The sequence below is a fragment of the Dreissena polymorpha genome, chromosome 15 (genome assembly GCF_020536995.1).
Source record: "Dreissena polymorpha isolate Duluth1 chromosome 15, UMN_Dpol_1.0, whole genome shotgun sequence".
Classification (NCBI taxonomy): domain Eukaryota; kingdom Metazoa; phylum Mollusca; class Bivalvia; order Myida; family Dreissenidae; genus Dreissena; species Dreissena polymorpha.
In genome coordinates, this window is record NC_068369.1 from 8,666,337 (window position 1) to 8,683,218 (window position 16,882).

The window sequence follows — 16,882 nt, forward strand, 5'->3', positions numbered from 1 at the left end:
TTCATGAAACTTTGTCAGTATATTTGTTTAAATGATATCTTGGATGTGTATGAAAATGGTTCTGGTCTGTCGAAAAACATTTCCTGCACCAGACGGCTATGTTTGTTAATGTTTTGATCGTAAAATGTTGTAAGAGTAGTTTCCCTTGAAGGCCCGTCTTGAATTCGTATTGTGTCGAAAAACATCTTGGGCTGCACAGAACAGGTCAGTTCCTTTTAATCTCAGGTGAGCGACTTTGGGACTTTCAGGCCCTCTTGTTTAAGGAAAATCTTTTCTTAGTGGAAAGCCCGTCAAGTCAGAAATCTCGTCCCAGACTGCATAGGCTAATCTGGGACTAAACTTTACCCACATGCATTACAATCCCATTTTACCAGAGCAATGCACATTAATGCAACTTTTGTTTTTGCTGTTTGATAACATGTGCAGCAAATGGTGTCTTAATTCTTTCATCAGCTTTTAAAGTGTAGTGTTAATTAATTTATTTCTGTCATTTTAGAATTTTATGTGTGGTACTTTAATTCTCTTTACTTAGTTTTCTATAAAATATTTGAGAATAGAATTTATTTAGGTAGACATTTTGTAAATTTTTTTTAATCCTTTTTGTATTCCGCTTTAAAAAACGGGCGTTACCGTGGGAACACCTGAGTTGGATGGCAAAATGTCCAGGATAGCAATATTTGCTCATTGACTTAAAACCACATAAATGCTCAAAATCAACAAACATTTCGTAAAATATTTCGTAAAATAAAGTGAACCCATTAAAAATCTATGTTTCTAATAGATTTAACGAGATACAAAATATTGGTTTTCATTTTTTGTGTGACTATATTTCATGTGAATTTCCGCAAAGTTGATTTTGAGTGTTTAATGGGCTTTTAAACAATTTGAATGCAGGGGTGTGATTTTTCCGCGGATCTGCGGATTTCCGCGGATCGGTTTGTCCCGGAGGTCACTTCTGAGATTCGCGTAAATTCGTTTAAAAAAATGTGGGGGAGAGGGGCTACCACTGATACCGCGGACGTATTTCATAAGCGGTCCGAAATATCCGCGGCCTGCGAAATCTCTCCGCATTTTACACTGGTAGATTCTGCCTAAGCATTTTTAAAACGAGCGATATAATTGGCTGTCGTTTCCCAATCTTCCAATTAAAATCGTTTTTTAAAATGCGCTCAGCTGATTTGTTTGCAAATGGCGCCGTTGTGAAGAGAAAATTAAGATTATTGAAATGACAAATAGCAATCGAATAAACGACGGTCATCACCTAGTTTGCTAGGAATAATGAAATGTGTTTGTAAAAATAAAGAATACGTTTTAGATGCAAGGAACACATATTTTGTTAAGAGATGATTTGTCCCAATGATATGTTGGATAAGTTCGAAAATGGTTTTGGTTGCTATAAAAACATGGCCACTAGGGGGCGGGGCATTTTTTCTTATATGGCTATATATTTCTATAGTAAAATCTTGTTAACACTCTAGAGACCACATTTATTGTCCGATCTTCATGAAACTTGGTTAGAAGTCTTATCCCAATTGAAAAATATGGCCACCAGGGGGCGGGGCATTTTTCCTTATATGGCTATAGTAAAACCTTGTTTACACTCTAGAGGCCACATTTATTTTTCGATCTTCATGAAACTTGGTCAGAAGATTTGTACCAATGATATCTTGGACGAATTTGAAAATTGTTCCGGTTGGTGGAAAAACATGGCCGCAAAGTGGGCATGGCACATTTCCATATATCCTCTATTCCTATAACTTCGTGCAGCCCTATAAGATCGTGTACTTTTTTATGACGTAAACTTCTAAGCAACATTCGAACGCACGTGCCCGAAAACTATTCACTTATGTAACGCGAGAATTTCCACAGCCGATAAGACAACAATCATGAGGAAAAAAACAATAAATATGATATAAATTGTCCGTTTTTCTGACCTCGTTCCAAAGAAATAGCCTAAACAATGTTTAAAATCTGCACATTTCCTGCACCAGACGGCTATGTTTGTTAATGTTTTGATCGTAAAATGTTGTAAGAGTAGTTTCCCTTGAAGGCCTGTCTTGAATTCGTATTGTGCTCTCTGTACTTTGCATTACAATACGATTAAAGAATGCTGTGTATGCGGAAAATTTTACCCCCAAATGATGACACGAGACCATACGTTAAGATCATGGCCGGCCTAAAATAAAGGTTCTCGCTGCGTCAATTTAGGATTTTGTCACAAAACAACTGTCATTAGAAGGGGTGACAGCCTTTTATGCCCCCATTGTGAATAGAATTTTATTAAGCTACATGTATTTTCTGTTAGTAAATACACTTTATCTAGACCTCTGAATACAGTTATCACATTTCATATTTTGTTTTTATGAAGACCAGTATTATTTAAACCAATATTTTCAATACAGTTTATTCACGAAATTCGTCTAAAACAACACATATTTAATACAAATAAACACTTATTCACAAAAACATATATCGGTTATTATAAACACATGACAGGGCCTCGCTGTGACGTCATCAAAATCGATGCACGATCTTATAGGGTAATTCTGTGTGACGCAGACTAAGATATACATGAATGTTTAAAGGTACGTTACTCCATTATTATTATTATCAACCAACATATTTCAATCGTTATTTGTTTAACAAAAGATAAATCATAAAGTATATATCAAGTTTAGTTATTGTCTAATGATTTTTCATGAAAGATATGCCTTTGAAGTTTAAGGTGCACAAACTTATAGGTTTAGAGGCTATAGCTATAGTAAAACCATGTTAACACACTAGAAGCCATACTTAATGTCCGATCATCATGAAACATTTTCAGAAGATTTGTCCCAATGATATCTTGGACAAGTTCAAAAATGGTTCCAGTTGCTTGAAATACATGGCCACCAGGGGGCCGGGCATTTTTCCTTATATGGCTTCATGAATCTTCATGAAACTTTGTTAGAATATTTGTTTAAATGATATCTTGGATGTGTATGTAAATGGTTCTGGTCTGTTGAAAAACGTGGCTGCCAGTGTGTTCACTAGTCATGAAAGTTGGTAAGAACGTTTTGTTCTAATGACATCTTGGGCTGCACAAAACAGGTCAGTTCCTTTCCTCTCAGGTGAGCGACTTTGGGCCTTTTAGGCCCTCTTGTTATTAACCAGGTTTTCCGAAGGAAAAAACTGGTTATTAGATTGGCGAATGCGGGCGGGCTGGCTGGCGGGCTGGCGGAATAAGCTTGTCCGGGCCATAACTATGTCGTTCATTGTCAGATTTTAAAATCATTTGGCACATTTGTTCACCATCATTGGACGGTGTGTCGCGCGAAATAATTACGTCGATATCTCCAAGGTCAAGGTCACACTTTGAGTTCAAAGGTCAAAAATGGCCATAAATGAGCTTGTCCGAGCCATAACTATGTCGTTCATCGTCAGATTTTAAAATCATTTGGCACATTTGTTCACCATCATTGGACGGTGTGTCGCGCGAAATAATTACGTCGATATCTCCAAGGTCAAGGTCACACTTTGAGTTCAAAGGTCAAAAATGGCCATAAATGAGCTTGTCCTGGCCATAACTATGTCATTCATTGTGAGATTTTAAAATCATTTGGCACATTTGTTCACCATCATGGTACGGTGTGTCCCACGAAAGAATCACGTCAATATCTCCAATGTCAAGGTCGCCACGACTAAAAATAGATTTAAAAAAAAAAAAAACTTACAAAGGGGGTTAATTTTTTTTGGTCATTTCAAAAGTTCAGTTTGAGTTTTCTCCCTTTATCAGATTTTTTTTTCACAATGAAAACCTGGTTTTGTGACAATTTTGTCCCTTGTTTTATGTTTTCCGGTGGTTTATGGAGAAATATCAGTGAATTAAAACTGATAATTTCACTGTTTCAAACAATGAAAATTATCAGTGAAAATTATCGATAATTTTCTCTGTTTATGTTAAATGACGTCATTTTTTTGACGAAATGACATCATTTTCCCAGCGAAATTTTTTAGTTAAACTCTCTTACAATGCATATAAACTGTGAAAAAAAGCATAAAATAAAAAGAACATTTGTTGGGTTGGGTGGATTATAGATTTACATTGACTTGTGATCTTATAATATATATATATATTCACTCTGGCTGCGGCACTCGTGAAAATATTATTTTCTATGATCACTTGTGAATTAAAATCGATAATCCACCGAATCAAACAAATCATCTCTATACCACTTAGATTCCTATTTTGAAGCATTTGTAGTCCCTCAGAAAATTAAATTTAATTAAAGACCTTTCTTACTAGATTCAAGTTTTAAAGGCTTCAAGTCCAACCCCTAAATACTGATGAGCAGCAAACAGCATAAAACTTGAACAGACTGAGTAAGTCGCAGGCTGTTCTTGTTTTATGCTGTTTGCACATAGCCATTTTCACTTTGCTTCTGATGGAGTGGGAAAGGGTTAAGACATAACCCTCTCAGCAGTGCCAAATTAATTTCTGAGCATACTTGTAAATATGAACAACACTACTGAAACACCTGTAACTTTTTTTACTTTTTATGCCCCCCTTTGAAGAAGAGGGGGTATACTGTTTTGCACATGTCACTCGGTCTATCTATCTGTCGGTTCGTCCACCGAATGGTTTCTGGATGATAACTCAAGAATGCTTACGCCTAATATAATGAAACTTCATCGGTACATTGATCATGACTTTCAGATGACCCCTATTGATTTTCAGGTCACTATGTCAAAGGTCAAGGTCACTGTGACTCGAACCAGTAAAATGGTTTCCGGATGATAACTCAAGAACGCTTACGCCTAGGATCATGAAACTTCATAGGTACATTGATCATGACTTGCAGATGACCCTTATTGATTTTCAGGTCCCTAGTCAAAGGTCAAGGTCACGGTGACTCGACACAGTAAAATGGTTTCTGGATGAAAACTCAAGAACGCTTAAACCTAGGATCATGAAACTTCATAGGTACATTGATCATGACTTGCACATGATCCCTATTGATTTTCAGGTCACTAGGTCAAAGGTCAAGGTCACAGAGACAAAAAACATTCACACAATGGCTGCCACTACAACTGACAGCCCATATGGGGGGCATGCATGTTTTACAAACAGCCCTTGTTTACTTTTTAATATTATAATTTCAAATTTTGTACAGTAGTAATGTGGCATAATTCAACAAAGATGTTATTTTCTTCATTTATGAAATGTATCAATATAAGCACATGTAATACAGTACTGTTGGATTTTGTTGTAAGCTAAATTGTGAAGTAATGCCGGGATACAACAAACAATTAGAAATTCTTTAATAAACATAATAATATTCCTTGTTTTATTATTATTATCAGCTATTACCTTTATGAAAAAGATAATATTGCTGCACTTGATCAACACTTTTTATAAGTTTTATAAAATTTTCACAGTATGATAGTCAAATGTATGATATTATTGCAATAGGTAACACTATACTAACATGTGGCAGATATGGGACTGTGATGTATTTGGTAAAGGGTAAACTCTTACATCAGGGTTCACACCAAATGTTCTAGACTTTGACTTTATTTACAAAACATTGATGGTGGTTAAAGTGTCTGATAAATCATGTGCATTAAGTTACTAAATATTAGTTGCTACAGATACACACAAATATTCAAAGAGTTAAAGAAAATTCAAGCATTTAAATATAATCAGTTATATGCATGTTTCTGCTTGTGGGAGAATATGCTAAAAAGTTTGGTATTTTGTAAAATAAAGTGGTGAGGTATCTATTGATTTGGTCAAAACAAATTTGGTATTAATAATTATATCATGACATTTCAAAATGGAAAGAAAAATAAACATTCCCAGATTTCAATCAGCAATATGTAAGAAAGCAACTTCCTTCTATTTGAGTTTAAAATTGCACTTTTACACCAGGATATTGGTTTGCTTTGTTAACTATAACAAATCTCAACATTTTTATGAATCACTTAGTTTTTAATGGCTAACCTCAAAGAATATTTTTTCACATATTTAATAAAATATTCTCCAATGGTTTTGCGAAGGCTTTTAATAACTTTTCATTTGAGTCAGAAGTTAACAAAAAATGTTAAAATTGCTCTGATAAATACATCCTGCTTTTTAAAACCAATATTTGTGTTAAATCGTGCAATTACAGGCTGCATATAGTTTTCTATGAGTAAATGTATTATTTGTAATTTAGATATTCAATAATAACTTGTTGGATGTTTGATTTGAATACTTAAAGGGACAGTTAAGCTGATTTAATCTGGGAAGTGAAAACATTTTCTTAGGACTAGAATTTTTAATATTGTTTTCTATTAAGCTGTTTTGATTACAAAACATAATTATTGATAAAAGAACAAGCTCTTGAAAACTCTTAAGGCCACATCGATTTTATAGCCAATGCTTTTTCGGCGTAGCTTTTCAACGTCACTTTTGACCTTAGATGACCTTCATTCATGATAGGTCCGAAATGAATAAACCGGAATTGTGCATTGGCTAATAATACAAAAATCACCGTAAACATTGGAAGTCTGGTTCCCAGACTAAAACATTTGAACTGAAATATAAATATATATTGTAAATTACATGTAAATTACAATAAATTAAAAACTGTCATGATACAAAACATCCTCTAAATATTACATCGAAACGTTTCTCCTTAGTTTACGAAGCAGTATAGCATTAATCACATGTCTCTACAATTAAAAGAATCTATTGTTTACATGCCGTAGCGGCAACTAAACACTACAAAAACAGGCTAGATTGCACTTTACAGGTACGCAGTTGTTTCACTCTCTTACACTGCGGTTTATTGTATGTTGAGGCACGAACGACAATTCTGCTAGGAGAATGCAGTTGTTTACCACTATCGACAAAGCGGGGGTTTGGGGGCAGTAGCCCGAGATACTAAGGAAATATATAGGTGTTGGAAATATATCTGTCTTTCATTAATTATAATCCATATTTACGTTTATTAATGTAAATATGTTTCTTAGTACTTTGTTTTGTTAAATTTTTATGTTAAGTTCTGTTTTTCTGCAAAAAATTCAAATCAATATGATGCTTGCAATATTGAGTCTTATATGTTTACATTCTACTAACATCTGTACACATGATAACACATTATCTTTTATTTCATTCCAACATTATGTTCATAGTATTTCAGTGGCGAATATGTTTTCTTTTCCTTTTGAAACTACTGTTTTACTCGTTCAATTATGAAAACCTAGTCATTACAATACTTATTGACAACAAAACATACAATTTCACCTCTTCTTGTTCTTCATTTTTATTTGTTAATACATTAAAATATATTATCTTAATATCACCCACTACCTTCATTAAAATACATGGTTGCTTCATTCCATCTCCTTTCACTGGTCGCAAACAATACAACATCAACGCCGTATATCTTTTTAAAGATATTTCTTGTTTAAACTGAAAGAAAACACTTTTCTTTCATGATATCCCCGAATTTTTTTCGAAACTGGGTCATGTGGCATCAAAAACTAGGTCATGGGGTCAAATTGAAAAAAGCGCTTGTGAGCACGCTAGAATTCACGTTTGTTTGCACAATGTTCATGAAACTTTTTATGAACATTTATTGTAATCATTTTGCATCTTAGTAGATCTGGTTTCTGTCTAAAGAAAAAAATAGCTGCCATGAGGATGGGCATTTTTTTTCCTTATGTGGCTATAGTTTGTTCATTTGAACACTTTAACAGTCACATAGTATACCTACTGATCATGAAACCTGCTCATCACATGACCAAAGAAATTTATATATCATCGCTGAGTTTGGAAACGATTTTTGTTCCTTTAAACACATGGCAGCCAGGTCGTAGGGCAGTTTTCACTATGTTATAAGTTGATTGTTGTATTTTATCATGTTGTTCTAATTGTTGAACCAGATAAGATCCTGTATGCAAATGTGGAATTGTATTGTATTATACATGCATGTGACATTTGTAAGTTGTGCTAATTTTGAAATATTTGGTTTGAACAAAAACAGATTTATGTCAATTGCAGATTTTTAACCCACTCAGAAGCAAATTGAAAATGGCTTTGTGCAAACAGCATAAAACCATAACAGCCTGCAAGTAACTCGCAGTCTGTTCAGGTTTTATGCTGTTTGCTGCTCATCAGTATATAAGGATTATAAATGAAGCCATTAAAACTTAAATCTAGTAAGAAAGGTCTTTAATTAAATTTATCATTTTCAAGGGACTAGAAATGGGTCAAAATAAGTATCTAAGTAGTGAAGGGTTAATAGATTGTTAACAGTATTGTTTGCTCATCGAAGTTGTGGTTTAAGGCTAATGTATTCAACACAAGCTTTCTAGAACATGGTTTGTGAATTGTTAGTTTGGATTGATATTGATTTTTAGATATCTTTATTAGACATCTGGGCAAATCAGCAGCAAACAATATGAATAAAACAACAGGTTTTAATTGTCCTAGCTATTTATGGTTTGAAACTGTATTTTTGGCAATATTTTATCAATGTTTTTATGACACTTTTAATTTAGATGTGCAAATGTACTCATAGATTTCTAAAAGAATACCAATTTTCTATTAGAGATTGGCACTATTTGTATTAGTATCACAAATTATATTTCTGATGATAGTCATGTACATGTATATTTGCTTTTATACAATTAGTGTTTTGTTCTTTTAGCCTTCTTATTATTTTCTACACTGTTAACAAAGTTTTTCATTTCTTGTATAAATATCATGTAAAATGTTCCATCTGAATTTTCATTGGTGTAAATTTTAATTTATTATCTACAGTCATCATTGTTTTTAAACAAGGGAGGTAATTCAATTTGTTAGTCAATAATACAAGCTGTTGTTATCCCCTTTTCCCCTTTTTGCTGTTTGATGAATTTGTGTATTTTTAAATGCCATAAGTCAATAGACAACATATTTATATGAGCCTTGTTCTGGAAAAAAAACTATGCCACATGCTGGAGGGTAAAGGGTTGTCCCAGATTGGACGCTTTTTATGTCCCCCACTTATAGTGGGGGACATAATGTTTTTGCCCTGTCTGTTGGTTTGTTTGTTTGTTTGTTTGTTTGCGTCAGACTTTATCATTTGCTATAACTTTTGCAATATTGAAGATAGCAACTTGATATTTGGCATGCATGTGTATCTCATGGAGCTGCACATTTTGAGTGATGAAAGGTCAAGGTCATCCTATAAGGTCAAATATATGGGTCAAAATCACAAAACTGTAACATTTGCCATATCTTTTGCAATATTGAACATAAAAACTTCATATTTGGCATGCATGTGTATCTCATCGAACTGCACATTTTGAGTGGTGAAAGGTCAAGGTCATCCTTCAAGGTCAAAGGTTAAATATATGGGCCAAAATCGCTCATTTACTATACACTATAACTTTGTAACAACTTATCAAATGCATATGGAGCTGCACATTTTAATTTTTACAATATTAAGGTCAAGGTCATTATGAAAGGTCAAAGGTCACAAAGGTCAATTTTAATTTTAAATACGCCAAAACATCAGTACCACTTTATACAGATACTTTATATTTTACATGCATGTGTTACTCATACGGCTGATTGTATTAATCGATGACATGACAAGGTCATCCTTCAAGGTCATATACTTAAAAATGCCTATACCTTTCTAACTATTGTACATAGCATGTCAAACATTTGCAATAACTTGCAATATTGAACATAGCAAACTTCATATTTGGCATGCATATCTCATTGAGCTGCACATTTTGAGTGGTGAAAGGTCAAGGTCATCCTTCAAGGTCATGGTCATCTTTCAAGGTCAAGGTCAAATATATGGGTCAGAATCACTCATTTAATATAAAATACTTAGCAACTTCATATTTGGCATGCTGGGGGGCATAGTGTTTCTCAAACACATCTTGTTATTCACATGTCTTAAGCCCATATTTCACAGAGCAAGGCTCATGAGAAATCCAATTTTATTAGCTGGGCTGTTTTCGGAGAAAACCCGAGGTATTGTCATAGCCAGCTTCGCGTGGTGTGTCTTGTCTTTCCGCCGTGCTAAAACCTTAACATTGGATCTAAAATCAAAGTGCTTCCACCTACAACTTTAAAACTTCATATGTAGATGCACCTTGATGAGTTCTACATGCCACACCCATTTTTGGATCACTAGGTCAAAGGTCAAGGTCACTGTGACCTCTAATTTTTTTTTTACAAGCTTTCATTTGTTCAAAACTGCACCCGCAGCCGAGCGTTGGCACCCGTTATGCAATGCTCTTGTCTTAAAATGCGTGCATAAGCCCTGTATACTTGAGTTTGCATAAGCCACTGCCCCCTTTTCAACAGTTATTTTAATACAAATATAATGTATACTTTTTAGTAAAAACTTTACCTATAAGTGAGGCTTCACAACTATTAATAGTGGCAACTGTTACAATAAATCACCAGTGTATATAAGTCCCCGTTGAAAAGAATGCAAGGCTTTTCTAAATATATAAGCTGAGTCATGGAAAAATGGGGATTAATGCATGTGCCGAAACATTGGTCCCAGATTTGCTTGTGCAGCACTAGCTTTTGTGGACTACACCGGCTAATATGGGATGACACTTTACACACATGCACTAAATCCTGTTTCACAGTGCGAGGCTGATACCTATGTGATTATTATTGGGATTTGGCCAAGGGGCTTCTGTACTAGGCTCATATGCAAGCTGCTAAAACCTTTTCTGAAGAAGATGTTTGTCTGTCTGTTTTAGGGGAGAGAACGGGCCCGGTGGCTGGGTGTTTGAGGCGGTAGAAGGGGAACCAGGCAAGTGTCTCTTCACCTGGATAGTCAACTCAAACCTCAAGGTGAGAATATACAGGTCAAACCTCAAGGTGATAATATACAGGTCATACCTAGATAGTCAAGTCGAACCTCAAAGTGAGAATATACGGGTAAAACCTCAAGGTGAAAATAAACAGGCTACCATGGTTACTAATGGTAATGACCACGACTAGGCTGGTGACATTTCCACCAGCGACCTCAGCTGCCTGTGAAGCATAAGAGTCACAGTAATTTAAAAAAAATGGTTCTATAAATACTGAATACATTTGTATTGTACTTTTAATTGTAAATATGATTCAAAATTTGCCCCATCTTTTAAAGTCCAACACTTTATTTGGTAGAAGCAGTCTGTGCAGGCTAATATGTGATTCAAAATTCCCAAGTTTAACTCTTTTATAACTTAAACAAATGGTGATTAAGGATTAAATTAGAAAAAGTTGTTTTGGGCTGATAATTGATTTATTTTATCCTCTCATGTTGTTCATGCAACACCACTTAGCCATTCATGAAAATTAAAATTTCTTTGAAAAGTCACGATGAAAATTTATAAACTATAGAAACCAACAAAAATCATCTACATCAGGTAACAATGAAGTGTTGATATGTTGTCTATACCATGTTGTGTATGTTGCAGGGCTGGTTACCTCAGGCAGCTATAGACCAGGCCATGGGAAATGTTCTCACCACCTATTTTTCTCTGCTCGTGAAACGCTACGACGAAATATCAAAACAAAGGCGCGCACAGTCGAATACTTAATGACAGACCACCCAAAATGAAGCTCACTGTGATATTAGCATTATATCATTACTATGACAAGGAGTGTTTTTTTTTTAAATAGCAATTGAGTGATGAAAAAATGTTTTTTCTGATCTATGAAGTGCAGTTTTGGATGAGAAAGTCACAACTCGATATGTTAAAAAATTCTGACTTGTAACTCATTTCTCCTCTAGACTGTCTACAAACTCTGCGAAACCTCTAAAAACATATGAGGCTTGCTTTTGGAAAAATGTGATAAATACATGTGTGCAAAGAAGCCTCCCAGATAAGACTGTGCAGTCCTTACATGCTTATAAGGGACGACACTTTGTGCTTGTATAGAATTTTTCTTTAAAGGAAGACTCGTCTAAAGGAAAATTCAGTCAAGCAAAAAATAATGTCACTGGTTAGCCTGTGTGTACTGCATAGGCTAAGTGGTACAATATTTTAGGCACATGCATTGAGCCATGTATGAGAAAATGTAAACTCAGTATTAAAACGTATGCATAATAGGTTTATGACATAAATTCCTTGCATAAATGTGTACTTTGATACTAGATCGGATATGTGTTACTGTAACCCAAACATGTTGGCCATACACTTCTAAACTGTGAAGACATAAAGCTTACAGTATGGAATGGGTCATATTTGGCTCATATTAGATTTGTGTGCAGTTTTTGAAATAAAGTGATTTGTTACCATGATTAATTTTTGAAAACTAGCTATCTTTTCATGGCCCGGCTTATTTATTAGTTTTGTGTGTTGTTTTTTTATAAATATTTTAATTCATCCAGGGCAAGCGTCTGGTTAAAGTAAATGAATATGTACTAACATTTAGTATTTGTTGAAAATACTTTCTTTAAACTAAAATATAATTTAAGCGGGAAGTGTCGTCCCTGATAAGCCTGTGTGAACTGCACAGGCTAATCTGGGACAATACTTTTACGCACATGCATTAAATTAGCACTATCATTAACTGATGTAAGTAGGACAAATTGTGTAGTGGGGGTATTTATAGCAAATTGTGGAGGGAAAAACTGTTTAAAAAAAATATCAGTAAGTGATATTAAATCTGATCACTTGTTTGAGTGTATCACTCAATATATTGTTATTTTTTCAATTTTGTTTGGTAAAATGCAAATAATATATTTTATTTATTTTTCTTTGATTTATGCTGGCATAGTACAGCATGTGTGAGGCTTTATGGTTTTGTGCTTTCAACTATGTGTGGAGATGATTATGTTTTAAATTGGTTGTAACACAAAAAATAGTGCCATTGTTTACAGAAAATTAATGTTCTTATTATGTGACAAAATTCTCGGAAAATTAGTTAATTAAAAATTTAGACCAACTCACAATTCGCAAGTTTTTGTGAGAATGACCATGAGCCTTCAGAATAAATAAATATTGTCAGAAAATCTTTGAAATTATTGATCTCAAACGCAATGCCTTCCCTCATATTGCTAGAGCATCTTAAGTGTATTTGTAATTGAACCTTAATCTGGGAACACTGGGTTTAATACAGATAAAAAAATGTCCTTAATTTGCCTGTGCAGAATGCACTGGCTATTCAACAATATGTCTTAATGGAATGTTTCATTTAAAGGAAGTCTCTTTTAAACAAAAATAAAATACAGGCACAATAGACCCCTGATTACCCTGTGTGGACTGCATAGGCAAACCTGGGACGACACTGCATGCACATGCATTAAGCCCCGTTTTCCCAAAGGGAGGCTCATTTGTATTTCCTGACATAAGTTTGGTAGAATAAACTGGAAACCTGTACTTTAAAGAATCAAAATAGATCTCCATGCAGGGTCTGAATACGATTCTAAAGAAAAATGAAGATGATCATAGGATTTTATGTCGTTTTAAAAATATGCAAGATATAAAAAAATATATACATGTTTTATGCATTTTCTGTTTAAAGTTTTGGATTGTACATAGCTTTCTTATCTGTTTTGAACTTTCTTACAGAATCAGAAATTACAACATACTTGTGCAGTTTTTAGAAACTTATAAGGATAATAGAACAGATGTGTTCTTTTAATAATGCTTTTGAACAGTTTATTTGTTTTGATATATTTTGTTGTTGATTAGGTTGATATGTCTGTTTGTTGTCAATTTTCATTTAGTGATTTATTTTTTAATTGTTAATGAATTTATTTATATCATGTATATTATATAATGTTGAACTATTGTGTAATGTCTATTTTGGTTGTATATGAATGTCAAATACAAGTTTTGCAATACAATCTAATGGTATAATTGGTTTTGTTAGAAAGACATCATACATTTCCTCCCTAACTCATAGTGTCCAAAACATAAATACTGAATCTCTGAGAAAAACTGGCTTAATGGATCTGTGTTACACAGCATCATTAGAGTGTGTAGTCCTAACAGGCTAATCAAGGAGGATACATTCCATCTAGACTTGATTTCCTTAGGCAAGCTGAGACTTTTTTTTAAAGAATTATTCATTGAAAGCAGAAAGTGTTGTCCCAGATTAGACAAGCAGACTGCACATTTGAGCCTTGTTCTGAGAAAACTGGGCTAAATACATGTGCGTAAAAAGTCATCCTAGATTAACCTGTGCAGTCTGCACAGGCTAATCAGGGACGACACTTTTCACCTAAACTTGATTTTCGGTAAGGATGGACTTCCTTGAAACTAAAAATACCATACAAGCGGAAAATGACGTCCCTAATAAGCCTGTGCAGACTGCACAGGCTAATCTGGGACGACACTTTACGCACATGCATTATCATTTATGACCAGTTTTCTCAGAACACGACTCATTTGATGCACTTACATCAAGCCATATTTATAAATCACTCATCATCAGATTCCTTATAATTTTAATATTCATATTACATTCAGAACCTTTTTATGTTCTTCCAAGAAAGTGTTCTTCCATTAACATACCAAGTTGGCTTTGAAATTTTAAACACAATTAACAAGTTTTTCTTTTCTTTTTATTTGTGTTGGTCAAAAGGTATGGTAGGGGAATGCCCGTGAAATAAAAGGTTAAAACGTTGACTTTAGTGCATGGAGCTTCGGGGTATTGTTTACATGTCTGAATAAAATATACAATATCTTTAAGACTAAATAAGTTAAAACAAGTGAAAACGAATAAAAGAATATGTGTATTTTTTTTAAATATATTTAAAACACTTAATCATTTACCTAAACGCAGAAATTTTGCCGTTGCCAGGTTTTGAGTCGATTCCATTAATGCCTCTTAAAATAATCCTACCCAATGAACAACATGCAGTATTTGCATAACATTTTAACGTCTTCACAAAATGGTAGCCATGCCTGCAAAACTGTCCTTTGTACAAAGCAAAAAAGTACTTGCACATAACATAAACTGCCCAGAGTACAAAACAAAAGACTACATGTACATCAACATAAACTGTCCTTAGTACAATTCGAAAGACTACATGAACATAACATAAACTTTACTTAGTACACAACGAAAGAGTACATGCACTTATCATAAACTGTCCTTAACACAAAACAAAAGAGTACAGGTACAGAACATAAAATGGCCCTAGTCGAACGAAAGAGTACATGTACATAACATAAGCCAGCCCTAGTACAAACGAAAGAGTGCATGTACATAACATAAACTGGCCCTAGTACAAATGAAAGTGTACATAACATAAACTGTCCTCAGTACAAACGAAAGAGTACATGCACTTAACATAAACTGTCTCAAGTACAAACGAAAGAGTACACGTACATAACATAAACTGACCCTAGTACAAACAAAAGAAAAGAGCAGACGTACGTAACATAAACTGGCCCTAGTACAAAAAACGCACATAACATAAACTGGCCCTAGTACAAAACGAACGCACATAACATTAAGTGTCCTTAGTACAAAACGAAAGAGTACATGCACATAACATAAACAGTCCTTAGTACAAAAAACAAAAGCGTACATATACATGAAATAAACTGTCGATAGTCCAACGAAAGAGTACATGCACATAACTATAACTTTCAATTGTACAAAACGGAAGACTAAACGCCCATAACATAAAGTGTCCATAGTACAAAACGAAGGAGTACATACACATAAGATAAACTGTTCTTAGTACAAAACGAAAGATTACGGGCACATAACATAAACTGTCATCAGAACAAAACAAAAGGGTACATGCATATAACATTGAAGCTTATGCAAGGAAAGAAATTGTGTTATGTCCAACCCATCCTATCGACTATGCAGATCGAGTCAATGCATGCAAATAACAAAACTACAATGATCTGAACGAAATCCATATGAAATAAAGTGATGTCGTCGAGAAATCGAATGTACATATCAAACATGAAAACATGTAAATATCCTTAGTACAAAACAAAAGAGTACGTGTACATAAATTTAACTTTACACGTGCACATATAAGAAATTAAAAATGAAGTGTCTGCACAAAATAGTACATCGACAGTATAGCATGTGTTCATAAATGCACATACTATATACATGACGAATGCACGAAATGATGTATGCAACAATGTTGCGAGTGAAGTGCTTATAGAACACAACGTTATAAATGTACACCACATAACGTCTAATGAACAGAACATAACGTCTAATGTATACAACATAACGTCTTATTTATACAACATAACGTCTAATAACCACAACGTTACGCATAACGTACACACCATGACGTCTAATGAACAGAACAAAACGACGTTTCTGTATGACAGAATAAAGATAGCACGGAACATCGTGATACTCTGAATAATCTGGAATGACACTTTACGAACATGCATTTAGCCCAGTTTTCACAGAACGTGTCAATTATAATGACCCATTTGATGAACGAAACAAATGTTTCTAAAGGAAGTAAAGAGATAAACACAGAACCATTTGATAAATGAACACATATTAGTAAAACTATAAGTTAGTTCAATATCTTGATGAACGAACATAAAATAATGAAAAGTGGGCAGAACGAAACGATTCATGCACAAAATCAAAATGGAGTTATTACAGTTCAAAGTGAAAATGCAAATATCATAATGAAAAATGCATTGACGACATTGTGTTAGCACATCCAAAAAAAGCAGTTAATATAACAATTGGACTGAACAGAATTGGTTTATACATTACAAAATGAGGACAACCCAGAACAACTCGGTAAATGCACAATACATTCAGAGCCGGTCATCAAAAAGCAGCGTTGGCGTTCTGTACAGATGTCTTAAAATGCGCGTGGTTCTGGAAAAAAAACTGGGCTTAATGCATGTGCGTTAAGTGTGAACATAGAGCGGGACCCATGTGTCATGAAAT

General features: G+C 34.2%; 1 protein-coding gene across 6 annotated transcripts in view; it reads left to right on the top strand.

Annotated features, from left to right (window-relative positions):
- Nucleotides 1-13,829, top strand: part of LOC127860115 (steroidogenic acute regulatory protein-like) — a 78,881-nt gene extending 65,052 nt beyond the window's left edge. For all 6 annotated transcript variants that reach the window (XM_052397938.1, XM_052397939.1, XM_052397940.1 and 3 more), the window contains exons 13-14: nucleotides 10,747-10,840; nucleotides 11,452-13,829. In XM_052397938.1, the coding sequence (XP_052253898.1) occupies nucleotides 10,747-10,840; nucleotides 11,452-11,574 (217 nt within the window). In that variant the 3' untranslated portion in view covers nucleotides 11,575-13,829. The remainder of the gene's footprint in view (nucleotides 1-10,746; nucleotides 10,841-11,451) is intronic.
- Nucleotides 13,830-16,882: the final 3,053 nt, after the last annotated feature.